This window comes from Malurus melanocephalus, unplaced genomic scaffold (assembly GCF_030028575.1).
Source record: "Malurus melanocephalus ecotype Western Australia unplaced genomic scaffold, MMel_1.1 scaffold_467, whole genome shotgun sequence".
NCBI lineage: Eukaryota > Metazoa > Chordata > Aves > Passeriformes > Maluridae > Malurus > Malurus melanocephalus.
In genome coordinates this window covers 415,727-441,766 of record NW_026623699.1, presented here as the reverse complement: position 1 = coordinate 441,766, position 26,040 = coordinate 415,727, and the positions used below count along the sequence as shown (strand labels likewise).

At 38.4% G+C, this 26,040-nt stretch overlaps 2 protein-coding genes across 5 annotated transcripts in view; one reads left to right on the top strand and one right to left on the bottom strand.

Moving 5' to 3' along the window:
* The window catches only part of ORC3 (origin recognition complex subunit 3), a 35,376-nt gene extending 12,139 nt beyond the window's left edge, over positions 1-23,237 (bottom strand). For 2 of the 4 annotated variants that reach the window (XM_057380699.1, XM_057380700.1), the window contains exons 1-13: positions 22,847-22,922; positions 20,360-20,414; positions 18,571-18,668; positions 14,836-14,980; positions 13,489-13,593; positions 12,929-13,083; positions 11,870-12,006; positions 10,056-10,215; positions 9,121-9,234; positions 7,573-7,706; positions 7,034-7,097; positions 3,977-4,093; positions 2,996-3,075 (exon numbers count right to left, since the gene is read on the bottom strand). In XM_057380699.1, the coding sequence (XP_057236682.1) occupies positions 2,996-3,075; positions 3,977-4,093; positions 7,034-7,097; positions 7,573-7,706; positions 9,121-9,234; positions 10,056-10,215; positions 11,870-12,006; positions 12,929-13,083; positions 13,489-13,593; positions 14,836-14,980; positions 18,571-18,668; positions 20,360-20,414; positions 22,847-22,870 (1,388 nt within the window). In that variant the 5' untranslated portion in view covers positions 22,871-22,922. Of the gene's footprint in view, positions 1-2,995; positions 3,076-3,976; positions 4,094-7,033; positions 7,098-7,572; positions 7,707-9,120; positions 9,235-10,055; positions 10,216-11,869; positions 12,007-12,928; positions 13,084-13,488; positions 13,594-14,835; positions 14,981-18,570; positions 18,669-20,359; positions 20,415-22,846; positions 22,937-23,099 lie in introns of those variants that run through there. The other 2 variants (XM_057380701.1, XM_057380702.1) reach the window with 2 other exon arrangements.
* The window catches only part of RARS2 (arginyl-tRNA synthetase 2, mitochondrial), a 28,083-nt gene continuing 25,184 nt past the window's right edge, over positions 23,142-26,040 (top strand). Inside the window, exons 1-3 of the mRNA XM_057380703.1 lie at positions 23,142-23,237; positions 23,894-23,967; positions 24,575-24,680. Of these exons, the coding sequence (XP_057236686.1) occupies positions 23,199-23,237; positions 23,894-23,967; positions 24,575-24,680 (219 nt within the window). The 5' untranslated portion in view covers positions 23,142-23,198. The remainder of the gene's footprint in view (positions 23,238-23,893; positions 23,968-24,574; positions 24,681-26,040) is intronic.

Below are 26,040 nucleotides of genomic sequence, written 5' to 3'. Positions count from 1 at the left end.
CTGGGAAGCCCTGTAGATATCTGGAGGGATAATTGCAATTTGAGCTCTAGTTTCTAATTGGAAATTGGTATTAAATGCTTATAAAGGTTAGAATTTAAAACTTCAGTCTATCTGCTTCAGGATTATGAATTTTTTTCAAGTCAGATATTGCCTTCAGATACACTTGTTTTTTACAGGAGTTAACAACAGAAAGGGTGACCTTGACTACACAAAAAGCTAGAAAACATTTTGAAACTGTCTTGTACAATATAATGGGTAAACAAGATATCCTTGTTCCAAGCCAGACAAAACACTGCCATTAAACACMCAAGATGGAGAGAAAATAAGCACATCTGGAGATCTGGGAATGGGAAAGAACAAATTTATTTTCATAGTATTATTCAAAAGGAAACTGCAAGTTCTAGAAAAATGTATTTACTACAACAATGGGATTACAGGGCCCAAAGAACAGGCAAGAAGACAGTTACCACATAAAACAAAACAGTAAAGGATCCTTTTCAACCTTTTAGGTTTGGGATTACTGCAAGGTATGACAGGTATCAGAAGGGTTAAGATTTTAAACTGGTGAAGAATCAGGCTTAAAGCTGAAAGATCTGAGATTAACAAAAGGCAGTAAATAAATCCTTCTCTGATTATTCAGACAAAAGTTATGAAAGAGAAGAAAGGGAGCTAGAATGAAGTCCACAGAAACTCCTTCTGAATGCCCACGCAGGGAACCACCTGAGGAAGTGGTACGAGCTTGGTCAGCACCAGAACAACTGGTCACAGAAGGGCAGGACAGTGATAAGCAGCATGTGATGAAAAGCCATCCACAATTAGCAGACAAAAACCAGAGTACAGTATCTAGACAGAAGACAACAGGGCAGAARGCCCTTGAAGTATTGCCACCCAAAAGGTTGACAAGATGTCCCAGCCAGTCAGCTCCACACAACCAATCAAGTGAGACACTCTCCAATCTTCTTGATCTCTTTCTTCAGATGGAATTAATGCAAAATCAACTGAAGCTCCCACAGTCTCCTTGTCATTCCATGGTATCTTTTAGACTCTGGAAAACTCAGGTAGAGTAACTACTCTCTAGATTGCTCAAGTCAGATCACTTGAAACAAGATACTTGGGGAGAGCACTTCTAGCAGAAGGGATAAATACCAGGGAAAGGCTGAAGTAGAGRAACCAATCACAAAAGAAATGCAATTCAGTAACTTAAAACCCTACATTCAAACATAATGCATTAAAGGCAAAAGAGGTACTTTTTTAGAAAATGAGAAATAACCTGACCTAAAGCTTCTCTTTGTTTTGTTTTCTAAATATAAGGGAAAAAGATAGATTCCAGAAAAACATTGAAAAGGAATGAGGGATGAGGAAGGGTGAAATATCAACAGGTGATGTGGCTCCTGGGAAGGCAGAGATCTTAAGGAACAGTGAGTAACTTTTAAACCTGAGCAAAAGGGAAAAAAAAAAGATTGTAAGTAGAAGGGAAAAGACCACATTTTTTCATTTCCTTCTAAAAGAGAGCAGCAAGATTCTATGTTGAAAAAACAGAGATAATAGGAATTATTTGTAAAAGGGAAACAGAAGTTAAAAGCTGAAAAAATGATAATCACAGCTAGAATTCCAAGTATTTGAAGAACTTGTATTGGAGGGGTTTTGTTAGAAAAATGACATAATTTAAATTAAAACTTATTTAAATAAATTAAAAAAAAAAAGAATTAAAAAAAAAAGAATCAGAATCATCATCTATGAAAGCAGAACCATGTGTTTCTATCAGAGGCTCCCACAGTGAGAGCCAGGACCAGAAGAACAGCAGGARGGAGATGAACAGATAAGATAAAAAGGGGAACAAGCCAGAATCTGATGGCAGCATCAACTTTGAGACAGGAAAAGGGACAGATTTTTAGAGAGGATGAAAGCAAATTAAACACAGGAAAAGAAAAATGAGAGGGGAAAATGGCCAAAAGTTATTAAGAGATTACAGACAGACAGCAGAGGAAAGCATGACACATTTATGGACAAGAGCTGAGAGGTGACTGAGTACTGTCAAGATTCAGGAGACTCAGYGAAGGAACGTAAAGTGAAGACTGCAGAAATGGCAAATCAAGCATGTAATCCTTTCAAACGGATGAGAGTAAAAAACACAAAAAAYTGGCTGTGCACAAGAACCACTCAGGATGGCAAAGGCACAGTTTAAAGAGTGTGTTTTCTTGCGTRTATGTCACCCCAGAAAGTTTCCCTCCATCCACCAGTGACATGGTTTTTCTGTGCRGTTTTACTGTCAGACACCTCAAACYTGACCAGCTCAGGGGGTTTGGAAGAGGCACTTATGGTAATGGGCTTGCACTGGCTCCTTGTGCCACAGAGCTGAAGGATCCTTTGAAAGAGAGCAACTATCAGGAGACAGACACCTGCCATAAGGCTGTTTAAAGCACATTTAACAGTCTGTAGCTGCAACACTGCAGTTGAAGGGRTTTCTATCAAAAAAATGGCTTTGAAGACTTTTCCATTTTAAATGCTGACAGAAAACACTGGCTCTACTTAAGCCCTACGCTCACAAAAAATTAACTCAGTTCCTGTACACTGTTAAGAAAAAAAGAAGAACAGAAGGAAAACGGGAAAATAAAAAAGAAAGGCCTCAGCCACTCTTCATTTGGAACAGATTCTAATTTTCACAACGGATTAAAATATATGCCAACTAATAATTTAATTGATAGTATCTACCACAATCACATTTTAAAAGACAAAACCCAACTCCTCATTCACACAAAGTAATCTTAGTGGTTTCAGCACAATTACTCAGGGCATATGAGATATTAGAACTTGGTTGAATTTCACAGGAATCAGTAGAAAACCAAAGTGAAAACAGCAAACTACACTTACAAACAACCCTAAAATGAGCTGTGAACAGGTAATATCCTCAGCTTTAAGTTCCAGAATAACTGATGACTGATATTTTCCATGTATATGGTGGTATTAAAACAAAATGGGAAAGAAAAAATATCACCTTGCAAGCTGAAGAGATGACTCATACTCCTCTGTCTCCCACACTCGGTTTTCCAAACACGCACAGTGCAACTCCCTGATCTGTTACGCAGAAGGTGAARAAAGGATAAAATGTTTTACAAAGTAATGTGGAAATCTTACAACAAACTGTTCAAAGCAATATGCAATTCCTTTAGAGTTTGTTTTCTGAAGYTGCAGAATGATTGCAAAAGAAATGAGTATGCATTTAGTATCTTCCAGAACTAAGCTTCTGCTGAAGACTGCTGGAGACTGTTGCTCCACACCAGGTTCCACAGAACTAACACTCAGGTGAAGATAACTGCAGTGAACAGAAAGGAACTCCAATCAAATGCCCCAGCTAAAACATCCTTTTTTTCTCAAACACTGGGACAGTTCATGCTGGTTTTATAGTCAGTGATATAGATTCTAGTAACAGTATGGAATACATTAAGAACTGAGAGACAAGTGCACATACACAGAATATGTAATTGCTCTTCTACTGGAAGAAATTGCTTAGAGGAACAGGACTACTAAGAGCAATTATCACTGGTCTCCCTACTATTGCTTTTTTCTGTACAGAAGGTTGCTAAAAACTCAGTCTCTTCATCTGAATTTGGCCAGTGATCTTACAGGTGGTAGAAGAGTATATATACATTGTCTGTAATGCATCCAGGYAATCCCAGATGGGGAAAAGTCAAGTGTGTGGATTCTTTTGCTGATTTGTGCATCTGCCTGCCTCCTGGAAACTCCTTCCTGCTGAYTGATGAGGCATCATTCATGCCAGTAAAGAAACCACATGCTGTTRTCCTCCACSCAYAGCAAGAAAGCATCTGTCTCCATTTTAAGAAGCAGGGAGGAAAACAGCATATGGGTAAACGAAGAGTAAATATTTATTTAAATGTCATACTTGGAGGCAAAATAAAAACCCAAAAACCACAACAACAACGACAACTCAACAAGACCCACATAAACAGTACATCACCTGCTTGCCCAAAGGATACTTCGGAAGAGAAGATGTGAAAACATGAAGACATCTCAGAATTGAAACGTAATTTTCATGGTAAACATGTAAGTYCTCCAGCAACCTCTCTGTGTCTTCCTACAGTGATAGAATAACTTTTTAAGTAATTCTGACATCCATTTAAAACTATCATAAAGCATTTAAAATTATTCTGAAGTTCTGATATTGCAGTGTGCTGTAATTTAAATCACCAACCTTAAATTGAGACCACTGAGCAAAAGCAGTGTATTTCAACAATWCACTGCATTCACATTGCATATTGTTATCTTTACTTTCTTCCTCCATCTCAGCAGAGACTTGTTATTGATTAGYATTATTATTTTACCATTCTTAGCTATATTTAGGCCTTTAGATTTGAAATTTCATCTTACAATATTGAGAGGACGCACTACTCCTTTAGCAGGCAATGAGAAGTTACGTAACTACGTTTACCTGAAAACTTGCACTTTTACAYTACAAATGCATTTTAAAATTTATTTCTCATATTGTGAGTGGCTGCTGTTTTTATTAGTTATGTGCACATAAAAAGACCAGATTCACAAAAAATAAAGAAATGTTCAGTTGCTTTTCCTATGTGTTTTTGATTTTACTTTTGTTTATTCATGGATTGAGAACTGCAGAAATAAAAATATCCCATTAAGGAGAATGAAATTATTGACTGCTGCTACTGAATTTTCTGGGTGGCACCACATTATTACTCCCATGCCTCCCATGTAAGCATATATTAACACTTGTGGAAAGCCACAGTCAAAAATTCTGGGAACTGTACTAAAGTACTTTGGGCTCTGACATTTAAGTTTGTAAACAAAAGATCCTCTCTCCTCTATCTTCAGTCAAAAATAAAGAAGAAAAACCACAAGATCTTCTACATATTTTACTGCCTTTTTGCTTAACTCTGAGCAAACTATTCCAAATGGAAAAAGAAAAATACAGTAAGCCACTGAAGTTTTCTAGAGTTAAACTGAAACAAAGRGTATCAAAGATAAAAGCAAAACCTTGTGTGCAGGCGATTTAAGGAAGCACTGACATATGGAAAGAAAAGGTATCATACTGCAAAGACTGAAAATAACAAAGACAGTGCTGCAGAGAACTTTCTGATGTTAAAAAAGGTTTTAAATTATTAAAAATATTAACAATATTTCTCCCCATAGACTTTTTATATCTTGAAATTTAAGAGCCATTGATATAACAATGGTTAAGACAACTTCCAAAATCTTAGAGTAGACACTCATAAGTATGTATTTAAATTCTAAGTGGGATCATTAAAGAAAAAATTATCCCCACCACAAAATAAGCTAAGAAAAGAAAACAAGTCCTCTTTAAYGCTCCTATATCAATCTTTTTCCCCCAAACCCCAAATATTATTGATACATCTAAATTTCCCTCATCTTGGTCCTGGCTCAAGCCAGATATAGTTAATATAAATAAATAGCACTATTTTTGCCAAATAATGAAGTGAAAAGACATAATCCAATTCAGAAGAGTTTGAAAATGTTATTAGAAAACTATATAATATTATTTCCATAAATAGAGATAAAATACATAGATTGCCACATTTACATAGTTTCAAATGAAATTTATCATGAAAGCTTTCAGACAGATTTTTTAATGGTTAGGAAGTAAAACTGCTTTTAAAAATGATTATTTTAAATAGGTGAAACTCTTCCCATGGTTATTAAAAAAAGTGGGAATAACACGGAATGTAATTCAGCTAATAAAGTGTACTGCAGGTTTAGGAGCTAAGTTGGAAGATTAAGTTGAGCTGGTGCTGAAACATTAACATTAAATTTATATGAAAGAGTACCACAGTGACTTTGAAAGTGCTTCCAAAGTTGAGCATGATACTGTAGATTAGCATGACATCAGAATAAACAGCACCTCTTTAACGCAGCACTAGGAACTTTACCTTCCAAGCAGAATACACTTCCAGCTTGGCAAGGCAGTAATGGTCCTACCCCTATTGTGGAGATGAGAACAWGTGTCTTCAATTAAAATTTGTGAGAAGCATCATATGCACCCAAGCATGAGAATTCCAGCTTCCTCCCCAAAATTACAGGGTGAGACTTGTGAAATAGAGGGTATATTATTTCACATGTAAGGTTGAAAACTTATAAAGTTTAAGCCGATGAGTATTCCACTTTCAAAGTATTTGAAAGTGAATAAAGGGCAAGGGAAGAATAGTAGCTTAAGCTATTTTTGCCTTTATGGTTCATAAAATGATGTTAAATCATGCCTTGTCTTGACTACTGTAACTGCAGTTGCAAACTTGCCTGCTCCAAACCTGCCCTCCAGCCATGACCATTGTTCTTCACACTTGAAAAAGCCTCACATACCAGGCAAGTACCATTTGCCTGACAGGTTACCTATACTTGAAATGAATTCAGGAGAAACCCTTTACCTTCAGCAATGCTTCTATTGGGAGTAGCTCAGATGGTGAAAATAACCAACAGATTTTGCTGGTGAATTCCTAAAATAGCAGTAGTCTGACTTCAATCAGCTGGCAAAGCTTCAGATAAACATGTAACAAATCAGTTTTAATCCTGTTTGAGGTCTAGTGTGAATGTGTGCCTTGGGACACAGACTCTGTCCTACTGAGTTCAATCAGAAACTATGCAGAGGCTATGAAGGATTAAGAGTTTATGMAATAACCTCCAAGATTACTTACACATTCTTCAAACACTTAACTGACCTTYCAAGAAAGTCAGAGTAAGCATGAAAAGACCTGGCCATAAATAAACCTTGTACCTTGTTTTTAAGCAGTTATATTTCCAGACATAACTAAAAGTTGATGCAAGGAAGTTGTGCATCTTCATATAAAGGCTGACCTGGCAACCCCAGAGCTTTGGAATTTTGACCTTTCAATCCTAATTTCTCATTACTGGTCATGAAGCACAGTATGTTCTGTATGRAAGATGCTACACAGAACTATACATCTTGGTCTTGTGTTTTATTATGCTTCGCAAAGTAATACAGGGGGCAAGTTATTTCTGTTCTCCAAAGACATTCTTAAAATTTTACCTTTAAGAAGGTGTCATTTGTCAGCAGTGCAATCTGTTTCCCTGCCTCTTGCTTTTCCACATACCTTATGGCAAGAAAAAAAACCCAACATGAAATTTTAACGTGAAGAAGAATTCTAGGGTTAAAAAAAATTAAAACGTTTATGCTGCTGTAAGAAATAAGTATCTTTCTTTGGAAAGATTCAAAACCCACAGTTAAATCCARCAAGTTGAAAGGCCACTCTAAAACCCTAGAGATTACGCTCCAAATCAGCTTAACAAATTCGAAAGTGTTTTATGGTTATTTATTGTAATAGCTTGTTTCTGTATTGAGAACAAGAAGAAAAAAAAATTCAARTGATTTCACATCACAGAAGCTGTACTCTCTAGATTAGAATATTAAGGATTCCTGAAATTATTTGGAACTATCCCTGTTTGATCAATTTTATTTTGCTATGGAAACGTGTACAAATGCACTACAGTTTTCACAGAATTAGAGTCTTGYAATCTTTTTTAAAGCTCATTATTTGATTGTCCAAAAAAATGTATTTCCATCTTTACCTTCTAAAAGATGTCAGTCTCCGAATGTTTTCACACTGTTCATGTGATAAAGAAATAACTCTCTTCTTAACATCCACCAGCTGGCAACACAGTACACTTAGAGGYTGGGAATAGAAGTGCTCCACAATACAGAGCTGAAAAACAAACCAAGAACTAGAGATGTAAATAAAATTCAAACTCCCTGCTATATCTGCCTTTTAGTGCTTTCTTACTACTACACTGCATGCACAATGGTAGCAATGGTACTCCTTTAAAAAAAATTACATTCGTAAATAGCCCGTAAGTCACTATAGGACACTGATTATACATTGTAAACAGTCACAAAATCACCTGCTTTGCTGTATGTCCCATTCATTCTTAATACCTCAGCTTTTCTCCCCTTTTATGAAACACTGCACCTAGCTATAATGACGATGGGGATCTGTAGCATTTATCACTTAGAAAATCTGATCTGAAATTGCTTCATACTTGAATACTTTTAACACACAAGGACATAGTCATACACTGTCAGGTCTAAAACTTAGAACTTGCATGTCAGGCCAATGGAGAAGTATTAAATTTTGATTACTTTTTCAAATAAGGTGAGTTGAAACCTATGAAAGATCACACAGGTCTGTCTTCAGGAAGAGGTACTATGGCCAGGACTCTTCCTGGCCACACGTAAACATTGAATCCTATGTATCAAAAAACTGGAGAAATTCTGAAGGTTTATGACATTAAAAGGGCATAGTTTGGTTGCAGGCTCACACAAGAAACAAGGCAAGAAAGAAACAATTTCACAATCCTGCATTAAAAGCAGATGACAAGCTACAAATTCTTCAGAGAACTCATCTGCAACCCACAAAAGCTACAAGAAGATCTAGACACAGAAATACATCTAGATATGAAAAACTATACAAGCCAATAAAAATTAAACTATCATTCTCTGTAGAGACACTTTTTGGAATCCCTGAGCTCTTCAGCTTTGTTTCCTGAGAGAGGGTAAATGTAACCCCCAAAATGCTACACAACTGCTTGAAGCACAAATATTACCAACTCTGAGGCAAAAAGTAAATGACCCTGCAGCTCCCATTTCTCTGAAAAGGGGAACTGTGCATGCAGAAACTGTGCAAGAGGAGCCCATGCAGGGAAGAGACACGGCTGTAGCCTATTCACACCAAGACAAACCAGAGTCCAAGGACCTGGTATGGGTGATCAGAACTGGAGAGTTCTGCCAGGGGTGTTAGAAAGCAACTAATGAATTGATAGCAAAATACTTCTGTTTCTGCCCACTAAGCAGGGTCACTCTTTAAATGCAACCTTAAAATATCGTGGGGTTTGTGGCAGAGTAAGCTTTTAAGTGCTTCTTCATACCTGTCCTACAAGTTTGCTCTTAAACTCTTACCAGTAAAGGTTTTAAAAGACCCACCTGTTCACAGATTCAAACTATTTCCAAAGGATATTTTTTCCYACAATTCAGCAATATTAGGACGTAAGAAATCTTTCAATGCCTAGTAATTACCCTTTGTTTTCACAACCAAAATTTTAATTTTTGTTACCACTGCCTACCTGAAATCCTTTTATRAAATTCTGGACAGAAAAATCATGGTACAGGAATATGTTGATGAGAACCTGCAGAACCTTCTCACCMAGTTTAAAGGGAAACCGTGAAGTCAGAAGCAGCTAAGAAGACAAAAAGAAGAAGTAGCCATAGCAGAAATTTTCTCCTGAATTCAAATCAACAAAACTTATATATACAATTTGATACACTTCTCAGTATGTGTTAGCATTCTACTAAATGAGATACTAAATACACTGCCAACTTCTAAATAATATTTCTACTAGAATATTCATGCAAAGATTGATTTTTGGTTTATTATTTTACCACATATTTGTAAGTATCTTTCACTAAGAAAAGTTAGTATTTTAAGTTAGTTTTGTTAAATGCTATTTTTGTATTGTATTTATAAAATTACAAAAAGAAAAAAGCTGTAATAAAGAGTGATATCACTACTTTCAGTTTGTGTAACAGATTTTGGAAATCCTGCACCAAGCAGTCTACCAAGAATCCACAGACACAGCATTTACATGGATTGAACATTTGGATAATGCAGCTCATGTTCACCAGGTGGCAAAACTCAGGCTGAACTTTATTTTTTGAAGCTGAAGCTAACTTTCAAAGTTATCTTTTTCTGGAACAAAGTAAAACTGAAATCACAGCTCAACTTTAATGAAGAGGTGTGAATGTCAAAGTGTAATCGCACAAGTCAACGCAACTGAAAGATGAAAGCAGGTGCATGTGTGTGTCTCAATATGAGAAGGAAGCTCTCAGTATTACATTACTCTGCAGCTGCAAGTAGAAATACCCAAAATCCACAGCTTTCAGAAACAGAGTACTTTTCAAAACCTTCAGACATATYAGCCTTTAAAGGCCACACATGTAAACTGTGCTTCAACACACACACACACACACACTCCTCCTTTCTATTTAGAAAGGGAATTACCTTGTCAATTATAGTAGACAGGTGCTCCTTACAGGAAATGGACTGGAAAAGTTCTATGCACAGCAGAGAGGAAACTGAGTGAGGAAGTAATCTGTGGATAATCATTGGTGATGTGGCGATTCCAAAAATCAGCACTAGAGGTAATTCATGGATATGCTGACTAGATAAGAGGGGAAGGGGAAAAAAGGTAATAGTTACATTATACAAGCTTGTGTAAAAAAWGCATTATGTTCCTACTACAGCACTGAGCTTAGATGCAGAGAGGGGTAAATGAAAAGATTTGTTGCCAGTAAATCAAGTTTCGGTGTGGAACAAAATTAAAAAGAAAGGATGCTATTTAAAGGTCWAAAGTAGTTAAGAAGATGAAATTCCGTTTCAGGATTCAAAGTTCAGAAAGTGGCACAAAAAGCATCATTTCAGTTAGAGCCTTGTGCTGATCCTACCTTCCCAAAAAGCTGTACTCAGAATTGAATCTTATAATAGGTTTTATCAAAAATACAGAGGAAAAAATAAAAAGATACATTAAATAGGTAACAGCCAAGAAAAWTTACAATATTTACACCATTTAATAAATTCAAAGTAAATATGAAACATCTCCAACATTCTACGTTCTAGTCACACCTAAAAAAATTTCTCCAGATTAATCTTCCTCTTCAGATAATTTTTTAGTATTTGCTTTGAGAACTGAAAACCCRTTCTGAATGCATATTCCTTGTGGACAGCATACAATTTATACAATAAATTTTCAGTTTMATTTCATCATTATTTTTCATTTTTAATAGTYTCAAAGAAATACAAATTTTGCTRTCATAAATACCTTCTAAGTTAAAACTSTCAGTTTATTCCTTCCCTTCATTTCTGTCATGCCAACTTTTTGACATTGGATTTTAATTGTTATCCCACAATTACTTGGTTTCTCTAACTCCTCAAAAGAAGTTGCTGAAGATTTAAACATAAAACCAATAAACTTCATWTATTACTGTCCACTGTTGATAAYTTTAGAGGAWCTTAGAAAGGAATGAGAACTTGTGWTTAACAAATCAGAAAAATCTCTAACATTTACCCACTTCACCTTTATTATAAAACACGTTTAAAACTGAGATTAAGATTATACAAAGTGATACAAATTCTTGCTAGTGTAGCAGGTGAATTGCCTAGACSTTGTTTAGAGGTAGTATCAGGTGCACAGTGCAGCTGATTTAATTGTAAAACTGCAGCCCCAATTCTGACACAAACTGTAGCTCTACCATGGGGACTTTAGTGCAAGATGCTCTTTTAGGAGAACAGCATGAGTTTTTGATTGACATGCCTGGGATTATATTAAGGAAGACAGGCTAAAGAAGGACAGAGGTACAGAAGCACCTGAAGTAGTCAGCTGCTGATTACAGATCCTGGCCAACAGGGGAAGTTTCACAGGCACTCCTGTTAGTGAGCTAGTGACTTTTAGGCAGCATTACATCAGTAGTCACAAAAATATCCTCTGAAAACAATTTTAAAAGCTCTGTGCATCTCAAATATTTAGTTTCAAATTCACAAATTCTGTAACAACTAGTAYCAGTAAATTCTACTATGTAAAGAAATAATTCAGCCCTTATGTCAACCTAGCCCTTAARCACGCTGGTTCACAGTCCCACATCAGTTTTAGGGTAAGTTATCCCTAAAACCCAGCAAGTAGTTTTTTGCTCAATCACTGCTGCAAAGAAGCAGCACCAATATTTGATTCCAGCATTCCACTGGCCTCCCTCTTACATTTCAAAACAGCAGCAATTAGAAAATGGGTAAGAGGGGAAGAACTAAAGTTCAAGTCACATTACCTGCTGATGACTATGAAGTCTTGAAGAACTTTTGTGGTGAAACTTTCCATGTCTTTGAATATGACTACAACTGGAGGAGACTTCCAGTGTCTAGAAGAGGAATTTCTYTTTTTGCTTGGAGTTTCAGAATCTGTTTTCTTCAAAGCCGTTAAACATTAATACACAGAAGCCAGCAAAATCCAAAGACTGAATCATATCTATGATATTACAGTACTCCAAAGTCACATGACTGACTTTTTGTCAGCTATATTTATTATTAGCAACTAGAAGTGCCATTTTTCTTCCTTCTGTTTGGCACAGCAGAAAGTAAAGCGAATTAAGAGATTTTAAACACACACTCCAACAATGACAAGAATAGCTCTGAGAGAMATAACTGGTGGAGTTCTGTTGGGACTAAGGGAGAAGATTTGAGTTGTGTACACAGTCATCGCTTCTTTTCTCTATCTTTACCCAGTAATAAAAAGAGCATGTACTCAGTACACTTTGCTTTATCACATTGCTCTGATGAAGTCATCAGAAAATCAATTGTAACTTGTATTCATAACAGAAACAAAACTTAAAACTTCAATACCTTTAGAAAAAAAAGATACAAAAACACTTTGAAAGTTATTTCCTTACTGCTTGCCAACACAGTGTGGGATGCAGATGACATCATGGCTCATTAGCACTAATACAGTACCTTTGCCCTGGATGGCTGTACTTCTGTAAAATTTTGTTTTAATAAACAAAATATCTCAGCACTCCTGGGAGAAAAGAATCTGGCAAGAAGCTGATACTGCATTTTAAGCTCCCGGTTCCCAATTAGACATATGATAAAACAATACTTTCTGCTTGTGTTTCAGAATTCTGACATTCATACATCAGTAACTAACTCCATATTTGTTCTATGTATAACATTATATTCAAATCACCTCAATATCACATTATTTTGTAGTATTACATTAAAAATTAACCTTTGGCATTTTTTCACAGGAAGTTATTAAATTTCTGTTTAAAAAAAACACACCTAAAGATCAGGCATTTTCATAAACTATGGATAAAAAAATGCCAACAACATACCTTTGTTACACTCTCATACCAGCTGATAAGAGAAGACATTGAACAACGTATTCTATTCTGTGAAACCTGCACACAGTCCTCATCTTCCAGTGTGTCCACATCTATATCACAGTTCATCAGCTGCCCCATCAGCTTCTGCATCAGATTTTTTATGCCTTCATAAAATATTTTTAGATATGTGGTAAAGACATTTGGTTATTTGCCAACACTTCTCTCTCTCAYACTATAAAAAACTACCCAAAAGTTATTATTTTCCACTTTTCTAATTGTTCTACCTTCTCCAGAATGCACATCTCATGCTCCTGAAAGCATTATGATATGCATGCTGTTAATGCAATTTGCCTTGATAGCAACAATTGAGGTTAAGATGTTGGTCTTGCACCTTTYCTGAAATCCAGCCATATGCTATTAAGAGTAACCTAAAAATAAGTAAGGCAGTCAATCCACAGAACTGAGGATGCTGTCGTAAGTGGTTTTAATCTACAATATCAACATGTAATACACTAAGGAGTATTTTCTTAACATTTATGGAACAGCTAGAACACAATTGCAGTATTTACCTGGGCAATCTTTGGCTTCCAGCAAGGCTATATAAGGAGTAATGCTATCCTGAAGGACATCTGAGAGACCTCTGAAAGTCAAGTCATGATCTGTAACATTTACACCTAGAAAAAAGGGACAAAATTTTAAGGGCATTTTTCCCATGACTCGTGAGCACAATGATTGAACAATAAACTGAACAGTAGACAAAAACAGAAGATATCTCAAATGATACACTCAAATGAAAAGTGTCACATCAACTGTGAGGAAAGATGAAAAACTAGCACAAGATTAGACTTACATGTTGACACTCCCTAATTAAGAGAAACAGGGAGTCACTGTGAAGACTCTTCATCATATAGATTGCTGGGTTTTTTTAAAGAAAGTTTTCTCAAGGGTGCAAACCTGCAAAAAGCAGGACTGTTTTCTAATATCCCTCAGAAGCTATCCATAGCCATGTCAGGCCTGCAGACAAGAAGYTAAATTCACATTCTCTAGAAGAATACTATATCCATAACTGGATCCTCACATGGCTCATGTAAAGAGGAAAATGACTGTAAATTACAGTGAATGTCAGTCAGAATTCACTATGAACCACWCACTGTTTACTTCCTTTGTTAACATCCTTAAGCAACCAAAAAAAAAAAAGAACAAACCCCTCCAGAAGGCAATTCAGAGCTTCTTCTACAGAMATATTTGAAGTAGTTTTTCACTTTCTAATACCTATAAAAGTAGAGTATCTTCCACTCTTTGTTAGTGCCTACATGGTAAGTTTGAAGCACAGGCCTAATTTTAATTTCCCTAAAATAATTCACCCAAAATGAAATTAACTCGCCTTGAATCARTTTAGGATGTATAGTTACAAACCTCTGAAAGAAAGGAGGAAAAGAAAACCCCAGACTTCAGAACTTCCCCAACTTTATCTCCAGCTATTTAGTTCTCCCTTTGCTCTTTATCCAAGATAAAGACACTGCTTTCCTACATGTAAAGATGTACTGCAAGAACACATATCAGAAATACAGAAACTATATAATTCCATTGTTAAGTCATAGAAACCGCCAAGCATATTGGTGGCAGAAACAGGGACACAATCAAAGTATCTCCAGTGCCTCAACCAAAAAACCCTCAAATCACTAACAGCCACTTAAAACAGACCTTTATGAAGATGTTGGCTTATTGGATTATTATGCACATAGACAAAAGAGGAAGGAGGTTTTATCTGGCTTCCTTCTCCCAGCCCAATCTCTTCTGTTGATTGTTTGAAGCTGATACTGCTCACAGTAATTGCTGGGAGGCAGCAATGTAAATTTATTTGATATGTCAGTTTTAAACAGATGAACATAACAAAAAATATCTTTAAAAATTACCTAAGACAAGAGCTGCAGTAGGTATTTCTCTGAACTTCATCTTGCAAGTCCATTCTGTAGTCTTCTCTTGAAAYTCAGAATGAGACCGGCTCAAAAAACTCAACAGATTATCAAGCAACTGCTTATTCAAGTCTTCCTGTATTTCCTGTAAACATACAGAGAGATTTTATCTATAAAAATGTGAGAACACCACAGTATCTGCTTTTTATAMTCCTTTCCTGCATAATTTTTAACCCTTAAAACTCCAGGCTAAAACTTTTAAGTTTTCCTGTGGACTATAAACCATGCTAACTTATTCATCATGTAGCAAACAGAGATATTTTCCATCTTGGAACTTCTGGTCAAGTGCCTCAGCAATAATTTGGGAAACAAATGAGCTTAACCTTGTTGTCACACCACTTTAAAGGAGAAAAAAACAGAATAYTGACAAAGCCTAAGTGACACAGGCAGAATAAAACAATATAATTAATTTCTGGAACAATGTTCGTGGGAATTCCTATTCTTCCTTCTCAGCTTACAAAACACCTGTAAACATTTTCCTGAGAGATCTAAATGAGAGCAAATATTCAGCTCCTTAAAATCTAAATTGGGATTAAAGAAGGAAAAAATACTAATAGAGTAAATAATTAAGCATGTCTTAGAGGGAAAAATACTAAAGCACATGAGTGCYATGTTTGCTACATTGTCTTTTGACCTTCACAATAATTCCCATTCGAGAATTTGTATAAGCAGGAACATATAAAAAGGTGAGAGAAAGCTGGAGGAGATWAAACTTTTAAAGGCAAATATATGTCAGCCGCATTTTGTAKTTCTTTTATATCTCTGTGCCTTTGAAGATCTGTCCCTAAACCAAGATATGACTTCTGCTAGAACAGACAAAAAAACCCTCCCATACTCTGAAGTTCAGGATATCAATATATACTCTAGAAACAAGACTAAACCCCTGTCCCAAACAAAATCATTGTCAAGATTTATTAGCAACAAGAAGTAACACACACTGTTGTGAATTCGATTTTGAGCAAGTGGCAAAGGCCATCTCTAGCAGCATTAAAGAGTTATAGTCACATCTCCAGGAGATTGCACACGATGCTGCTTAATAGCCTGAACTCCATTTCCATAATACAGAAGAGCTTCTGTTGCTCTCCCAAGCAACTGATAAAACTGTACACAAAGTAATTTTAGTATTTTCATATCCTCTACTTAATAAAGAATATTCTTCTGACCTTTCTGATGTTGATTGTGCACCTCTGAACTCCCACCTGATAAATTCTATCCAACTCAGAAGAAATTGTAAAATAACATTTTAGTAAGAATTTACTCCATCAGAATGGTAACACCACTGTAACAACTCCTGCATTACCACAGATTCTRTAACAATCCTGACCTTCTGTTTCAGAATCCATCAGACCTTGAGCTTCCTCTGATCACTATTGTTTCTGCTAAACTGACCTAATAAGAGCGTCAATTCTTACTTTGCATGGCTGCATTATATTTCATTTCTTTTATGGTGCATTTGTGACAATGGAGTTCGGTCTGCCATAGCATTACACACTTTCTCAGCTTTCTTGAAATCCATCRCTCTTTTCTTTGTCCAAACAAGACAAGACTAGTTACTAGCACTGTTTTGATAATATTCCACAAAGTTCACCCAGCTGCTGCATTCCAAGTGACCAAGTCATTTATTTGCATGACACTGCTCACTTTAGAAAAGTCACAGGAACTGGAGGTTCAGTCACTGCCACGACACCAGGTTTCATTTTTGACTAKTTGTTACGTGATCTGAAAACCCTTACCTTCATATTAGAACTAAAATTATTGTAATTTAGCCCTATACTTGGGCTTTCTGCTTGTAGCCCAGATCCTGGTATAAAGGAATTCTTGCCTCACAGGAGAAGAATGTTTCTGAAAGCTCTTGATAAGATTTCTCAAAAGAAGATTTGCAAGGCCACTTCTGACAGCAGGGGTGAAAACTAGGATACCTTGCATTACTGRAATTAAAAAAAGTGCAAGACTCACCTTCCAAAACCAGAGGACAGTTCCTGCCATACTTTTGTCAGCTTTTCACGTAATGAGAAGCATGAAAGGATGTCATCACCAGGTGACAGATGGTGCTGCCACAACCACAGCACAGTTTATGATGGACATATAAAGGCCAAGAGTGCTCTATAACAAAGTACCTGGAGGGTAAATCCTCTTCACTTTTCAACAACTCAAGCAGRTACCAGAAAATCAGGAAAACACCACCACTAGCACAAGGCCTGGCAATAAATCACCAAGCAGCAGCACCCTGGTGAAACCTTTGGAGAATGTCCTGCTAGGCTCCCTTAGCACACCACCAGAACCCCAAGAATAAAAGGGGTTTTCTATAGCTAGGCTATATATACAGGGTTTTTTTTTATAGCTCTAGGCTATTATTTAGARGAAGAGAATAAAAAACCACATGCTTCCCAACTGTGGGATTCTGCCACAGACCATGTTTGCTATACTAGCGTTTGTAAGCATGTAAGAAATGATATCTTGGCTAGCTAAAGCCCTCACCTACCTGGTCTGACCTCACAGGTGATGCTGCCYTGAGGATTTCAGACTAGAGAATTTCTAAGGTCCCTTCCAACMTGAATTATCACACTATTTTACATGTAAGAACCACCACCAGCACCATGTCTGCCAACAGTGGGATAAAAGGATGATGATTCAAAACTCACTAGGAAAAATATCACAGATACCCCAGAAGCAGTATGAAGAAAACTCTATTAGCAGCAGCATAAATAACTGCAGGTAATCTGCTGTTGGGCAATTCAAACTCTAAGGAAAYGTCTATATCAATATGACAGTACAGGAGGAACTGTCTTCCATCAGGAGGAGTAAGACCAGAAGAAAGTATCTGGCAAACTCCTAACAGCCTCAAAGAAAACAAGGGTAGGAACAGAATTAGAGGAATTTACGAGCTTAGCCCAAGGGTCCAGATTTTAAGCTATATCCATCTGGCTTCTACTGCACATCCCAAAACAAACTTTGGAAAAAAAAAATTATCATAATGTCTAGAGCCCATGAGAAAGCAGAGGTATATGGAATACTTGCCCAGAATCCATGACACTAAATAGAGGAGGAAATCCGTGCTGTACGGAAGCAATTATTCATACTATAATGCAAGCCAGCTGGCTATGTAACAACAACAGCATGCCATGTAACACACAACTGGCTGGAGGCCACAGTTCAGTATGAAATTAACTCTGACCCCCAGTAGACAACCCCCTTCACACCATCCATACTAATTCAAAAGATCGTATTTGCAGCAGCGTCATTCCGTATTTGACATCCATGCAGTTGTGTTCATATAAATCCACTGTGAATCCTGGGCTGCTGTGTACGAACTCTGGAACACTGAGGTCAAGACCAGCCTAAAATCCTCTGAGGGCTGGCAAGTATTAACTGAATTCAAGGCAGAAAACAGCAGTACGCCAAGAGCTAATAAAAAAGACAACTAGTAGGAAGAAAAAGCTCAGAAGCAGCAAGTTGAAGCATCCAAAGTGTGTAGTTCTGTGGTTACAAGTAAAGTGTACTTGATGGATTTATTATCACTATTTTATATTCTGCACAGTCAGTATTTCTGGCTCTTCYATTGCTTTAACTAACTGCAAGCACTTTGAAGCATGTCAAAAAGATCCCCAGAAACAAAGAAGCAAGCAGCATTGTTGTAAAYGCAAAACACCACTTCAGTGTGAGGCTAAGACTCACCTCTGTTTCTGATTTGATTTGGTTCCATAAAGACTGACAAGTGATAAACCGTAACTCAGTATCCTCTGAATCATCACTTTTCCTTCTGAAATCATGAGCTGGAAACACAGAAAGTAACAAAAAGCACAAATAAGCTCATGAAAACAAAACATCTTTTTTTTTCTCAGGAATAAAACATAGGACCCAACTGTACATATATATTTCAYAGAGATGACTTTTCTGTTAAGCAACTAATTAATTGCTGGTATTTGGTAGAAGCAGCAAGGGAAGAAGCAGAATCTATAGTCCAGGCAAAAGGTAAAGAAGCTTCTATCTCAAGCCCCAGACAAGCTAAAGAAAGACTAAATCAGAGCAAACAGCCTTAATTTTTAAAATAATATAAAAAACAGTAACAAAAAAAAGTATCTTTCTCTTGCTTCAGAAAGTTTTGTGGGTCCACTTGGTTGCCAGTGGAGAACCAGCAGTGGTTTGATCTCTAGAAAAGAGCCAGYTGATGAGCATAATCTCCTAAAGCACTAAACCGACCCAAAACAGGGCTGCAAATGACAAATGAGAGACATCCTTCCACCTCCATTGTCATTGTCTACCCTAATTATCACCTCATTTGTGTCCCTAAGAAAAATCACTCAGGGTACATAACCAACTCTGATCGTATAGGTCAGACTTTTAGTTGACAAAAATCCAGCCACCACATTATTGGTAATATACTAAGGCATAATAACCTTTTTTCACTTCCAAAACTCAAAAACTATAGGTGCAAATGTCCTCAGAAGACCTTTTGTGGAGTGTGACAGCATTATCAACTATTGATGCTGTGGAGTTTCACAACTAAAATTTCACAATGGGCAGGACTGGACAGATGCACATCGAAGTATTGTTTTAGAACAACACTAACCAACTGCTGTGAAAAGCCAAACCAGCTCATCTCTGCCTCTCCCTTTTAGGGCTAGTCCAGTCAAATTTATTTTTCTACCTCAAATCATTTGCCAGCTAGAACCATATGCTTAGTGGTTTACCAAACCAYTTCTGATTTTGCAAAACAAAAATATAATATCCAGTAAGGGATAAAATTTCAATGCCATTTAAGTGCATAGGCCCTGGTTGTTGCCATAACTTGAAACTGCAAAAATCTGACCTCATTACTTTCCCCTCCACCTTTTCCATACAAATTGTCACACCTTTTGACAGCTCCAGTCATGATAAAAGTAGTTTAACGTGGGAATAAGAATGATAAGTTTCCCAACTGAGTCTCAAACAGTAATTATAAAGGATTATCTGTGGTTCCAACAAGAGTCAAATGACAACAGAGCTGCACACGCATGTAGAGAAAATGTATATAGTAAATACTAGTGGACAGAAGCCACAAATGGCTTTTCTTCSTTCTTTTCCACAAGAAACTTAGGCAAACTACCCAGAATGTGAGACTCAAGAATGGGATAGAATTCCTGACTCCCACAGCTTAAAAGGGACTCATTCAGACTCTTCAGATGAATAGTTTGTCAGTAAAGAACTTATGGTAGCATGGTGAGGAGTTCTCTTGTAAAAAAAAAAAAAAGTGCAAAGACAAAGATGGCTATACTAYCTTGATTGCTGGAGATGAAAAAAGCCCAGCATTTTCTCTAGCCATTTGTCTGCTTTCCTTTAAAGAAGTGAGTTCTCAGCAATCAGGGAGCCATAGAAAACCTCACATAGCTATGACAGAACTCATCACATGAACTCAATCAGAYGTGATGAACCTTTCAGGATTAGCCCTTCTCAAACACAGAAACATAAATTAAAATGCACTAACCTGTTTTCTCAGACAATCTTCTCTTCTTGGTATCTGGTTTAAAAACAAAGCAGCCCTAGAGAATAGCAAAAAAAAAAACCCAGAAAGACTTCAATATGACTGGCTCCTGAGGCCACTTTATTATCCTTTTATTTCAGTGCTCCATTAAAGCAATAATTTGAACTGAATTGCCAGCCTCTTAACAATATCAAGTTACATATTGCCCCTTTATATTTCAAGCTGGAGCACTAGTGGAAGCAGTAACCCAGCACACTTGTTAGGAATTTTTTTCATTTTTCCACTATGTTTCGCAACTCAGCCATCAACTGGAACAGCAGTAGATTCTTTAACTATCTCAAAACCTCCAACAGGTTTAGAATTAAAAAGAAATTATTCCCTGGGGACAAATCAATAGTGTTTTCTCAGTACAGTTTCTGTTAAACAAAAAACAAAACAAAAGGCAAGAGGCTGAGATGATTGGAAAACACAATCCAGAATAATGCAATGAGTATTRTTAAGTCACTTGTAAAAGGAAATTACATGCCCACGCTACAGTGAACTGCATCCCAGCTCAAAAAAGTAGATGGTTAGAAGCAGAATGATAAATGGTTGTGAAAAGGTTCATATCAAACCCCCTGTTCCAAAGAATTTTTGTAGAGAGAAGTCATCTCCCAGTAAGACCTATTTCATCGCACAAATATTAAACTTTGAATTCTTGAAGATTTTTTTCTTTTTCTTCTATACAATCTGAAATTTCTTCCAACCTCTCCACAGAAGCTCATCTCTTCTGAAGAGTTATAAAGATTTCTCATAGATCAGAAATCACTTGCATTTCCAGACTCTCACAGTGAGGTTCTTGTGCTGCAGCAAGGGGGAAGAAAACACCTAAAGTGTTGGAAATAAATACAGACTGATTCAATTCTCTGTTTCTCAATGGAGATGCTTACACAAGCAAGGATTACTGAATTCAACCTAGGACAGTTCAGCCACTAGAGTAAGAAGATGTAGTAAGAATAAGAATGATGTAGTGAGAATCAAGCACCAGAGGTGTGTTCCATATTGATCACAGTCACCAGTCTTTCAAGTGACTTCAGACATGTCATTTCTTTTCTTATATAAATAAGAAATTGCAGTAATACACCAAAATTTGTATTCACCTTATTTGAAAAACAGCCTCATGAACTRGAGATGCCTTCAGCCACATTCCATTTTACCATGTATCCATTAAGGACCATTTAAAACGAGCTGGACGAAAGCTGTGGTTATTCCACAGGTGCTAAACACCCTGGAACAATTCCACTGCAAAAAGCTATCTACAGATTTACGTGCTGCTGCATGCATGAATGGAATTTGCCACAGTGACTATAAATCATATACACAAAAGAAGAATATGCAATCAAACCAAACAAAAATACTWCTGAATGCTTTGCAAGTATTGGCTTTTCCTACTCCACTGAATATAGCTGAGACCAGAGTATAAAAYTGCAAAGAAGAATCAAATATAAGAYGTTGGAGGAAAGGTGAGAGGACATGATTCACTACCAAGCTATCAAGCAACAGCCATTGTCAAAARTGAAATCCAGCTGTTTTGGATTAAGTTTTAAATTTGTTTGGAAGCACTTCACTCCTGGAAGTAATAACCTGCACAGCGCCTTCCACACCAAAGGATGCAGCTGCACATCACAACTCAGCAAAAAACAATRGAAGGGGCAGGAGTCTTCCTGTGATGATAAAACACACGCCGTGAACCACTGCCRTAGTTCCATGTATGATCAAGCAAGAGATGCAATACGTTAAATGTTTCAATCCAGCATTTTAAGTCTCGCTATGCACTGATGCTCTAATGAATGAACTGTCCCTACTGCCAGCCACGACCACAGCCCACATCTAAGCTTTCAATTCGGAAATATCACGGCAGCAACAGATATTTAACCTTACGTGTGGGTGACAACACTTCAATTTTTTTATTTAATTAGTTTTGGGGGGAGAGAAAGCGATGAGTGTGGCAGCAAGATACGCCACCATACWTCAGCTGGAAGTGACAAAACCTAGAGCCACAACACCCCTAGCTCTGTTCTGGGAGAGATTTACTCCAAGTAGGAATGAGTTTCATTGTGCCAGGAGGACAGCAGGAAGGTGATGCTCATCAATGTTCTGACTCCAGGACTGTCCTGTGCAGAGCTAAGGGCTCGATTCCATGGCCCCTGTGGGTCCTTTCCAACCCAGAATATTCCCTGATTCTGTGGGATGCGGTGAGGACAAACAGCGCCTTGGGCAAAGCGAGACCGGGCACGGATGAAAAGACTGCAAGGCTTTGGGAATGGGCGAGCAGCAGAACAGGGCAACCGGGAGGCTGGGCACAAGGGAGGCGGGAAAGGCAGCGGCTGGAGGCGGGAAGAGCAGCAGGCGAGGGACGCGGCGGGCGATGCSGCGGGCCCGGCTCCTTCAGCACCCGCACAGGCCGCGCTGTTCCCCGGGGAGCCCCCCGCCCGCTCCGCCGCTCCTCACCTTGGATACCGAGCACGTGCTCATGTCGCCCCTCGCCCGGTGCTACCGGAGAGGAGGAGGAGGAGGAGGAGGAGGAGGAGGAGGAGGAGGAACCGCGCACACGTGTCCCCGGCGCACCGCCCACCTCCCTGCGCGTCCCCGCGCCGCTGCCCGCCTCCCCCCTTCGCTGAGCCGTGGTACAGCCCACTCTGCGCTCCGCTGCGCGATCCCTCCGCTCCCAGCGCAACCACCGGCCTCCTCCTCCCCCTGTAACCTGAGAATGGTACGGCCCAGCCCGCCCCTGGGCGGGCGGAAACGAGCGGGGCGGGGGGGGTGAGGGTCGGCCGTGGCGCTTCCGCCGGGCGGTGCGGCTATGGCAGCAGGTTCCTTCCGGAGGAGCATTGCTTCCCAGGTACACACCGCTCCTTCCCGCTGCTGGCACCGAGCGGGAGCGCGCCCCGAGCGAGACGTCCCCTCCGTGCCCTCACAGCGGGTCCCCCCTACCCGGGCCCCTCRCAGTGGGTGTGACCCGCAGCCGCGGGCTCGGCGCGCGCTTCCCCGCCCCGCCCCGCCCCTCCCGGGAGCGCGGGTTCCCTCAKGGATTGGGGTGGAGTGAGGGGAGTGAAGGGACCATCCCTGCGTGTTCCAGGCCRGGGTCCGTGGGCTCTGAGCAGCCTGGCCTGGTGTAGAATGTGTCCCTGTACCTGGCAGGGAGTTGGAACGAGATGGTCTTTAAGGTCCCTACCAGTCCAACCCATTCAGTCATTCCATGACTACTTCAGTCCGTAATGGCAAGCGAGGCTTCGATGGGATCTTCCGTGGGGAAAGAAAAATCAGCCCTCTGTGCTGTTTTGCCTTGCCTTTTGTCCTAAAACATCTCTTAGGTTTGTGTTTTATTGTATCACTCCTAATAGTTATGAAGTCTGCTTTTTTTTTTTTAATCTGGTGTGAAATTTGATTTCAGGTATAAAAGATGCATCCCCCGTGGGTATTTAAATGGGGAGCAGTGTTTTTCCTTGTATCTTTGTCTTTTTGCCTAAGCAAATTTGTTCTTTATTTTCAATTTAGCTTTCAAAAGTTTTGGATCTGCCACCAGAAAATTTAATAAAGTCGATATCTGCAGTTCCCTTCTCCAAGAAACGGTAGTTGTTTACATCTTATGTTACAATGTTGACCATGTTTTGTTATTTTATGTCATGTGTATTGTTGCAAAAGCTTAATAGGACTTTAGGAGGGAAAATACAGAAAACCCCAAACCTTATATACCAATCCAATTATAAGAAGATAGTTCAATCAGAGTAAATTACTGTCTTTTCAAGCAAGCTCAAAATAAATATAAGTGCTTAAAAGCATGTGTCAATTATAGGCAGTGCCTGATTGATGCTTCAACATTGGTGATCTGAATGTGAAACTGCTTGGAGCCTATGTGAAGTTATAAGGGTTTTTTTCAGTGTCCTGCCCAAGAGTTGCAGTAATGTTAACAAGTAAATTTTACTTATTCAAGAGCATCATTTTTGTTTATTCTGAGATGGTGTTCTCACCTTATCTACTTTCTGATTGTATTAGAGCAAAGGTGATATTTGGCCTTCTAGTGCAGCTTTCTAACCATAGCAAGCCTTCAGATCTCTGTGACTGACTTATGCTTAGCAATTACACCTGTTATGTGCAGAGTCAGCTTGGATCTGCCAAATCTTCTCAGCATTCCAATGGGTTTTTTTTTCCTCATTGTTTCATGTTCCTTTTTTTCAGGCATGTTGCTGATTTCCAGCTCTCCATTGCTTCTGTAATAGAAAACAGTTCTAGCGATTGCTTAGCACAAGACCTGCATCTTCAAGCTCAGCAGCTGGCTGGRAGGGTATGCTCATGAATTCATCATATATTTATGCAATAATGAACTTACAGACTAGAGGTGTAAGGAGTATCATAAGGTAAAAAGTATTGCTTCTCCAAGCATCTGTTTGGGACAAAGTAGTTTGATGGCTGTACTTACTGTAATTGTACACAGAATCTTCACAGGGAATTGGAGAAGCAGCTTTGGTTAAGGTTCTTGTGAAATTGTTTTCAAACAGTTTGAGGTAAGTAGTCTGGTGAAGTTAGGTGCGTCTCTAAAGGGTATGCCATGGTCTGTGCTGTTGCCCAGCACTTGAGGAAGAAACTGAGCTTGTGATGACTTGGAAAACCAAAAACTGCAAAACCCATCTCTAGAAAGGCAATGGAAAAAGTTGGCCTGTGGGACATACAGGCCAAACTTTCAAATCCTTAACTGCTTGAAATTGAGTTTTCTTGGGACAGCAGTTTTTCCAGGTATGTTAGTTTGGGAAAAGGCAATAGCTGAGGTGTTAAGATTAAAAAAAGAACAAATAAAACCAATTGTAATATTACCGAGAAACTGAACTATTTCTCATGTCATTCTTCACTGCTGAGGTATTGAAGTTATCCATGTSTTGGACCTGTCCTAGCAAGATGAATATTCTGACTCAGGTGAAAGAAGAACTGATAATGCACACAGATACAACCGAAAGTTCTGAAACAACTTAAAGATGATCTTGAACCATAAAATAATTCAGGTTGGAAAGGRCCTTAGGAAGWTTTCTGTTCCCAAATGCCTCGCTAGTGCAGGGGGTTTKGATGAGGTTGCTGAGGACTTCTGGAATCAGATCAGGTGTTAAAAGCCTCCAAGGGTTTGACAGCCTCCCTCTTAATCTGTATCATCACAGTAACAATTTTTTTTTCCTTGTGTGTATCATTTTAAAAGCAGCTGCTATTCCCAGTGTTTAAAAATTTGCAAGTTGCCTCCCTCCACAAAATAATCCTGAGATATTTAGCCCTACAGCCTTACATGGAGGAGCAATTGTAACAGTAAAGAACTGACCATCAAATAAGCTCTCAAACTGAATTGACCRTGCTAGCTAGACCAAGAGAAGAAAAAAGTCCATAATCTCTTAGGAATGTTTTTTGGTGGGTAGTGAATAAAGGAGATGCATTTAGTTTAACTTGTTTAGACTGGTCTTCGAGCACGCAGAGATAAAAACTACTGACATGTCAAATAACAGATTATGTAGAAAGAAGAATTATGTAGAAAGAACATTAAGAAATGTTATGCAGAAAGTCCAATGTTTTCTCTCTGCCCCAAAAGTGGAATGGACCATTTGTAAAACAGTGATGTGGGAGGTTCAGTGTCAACACAGTGTTTTTTTCGTGTAGCTTGTGAGTTA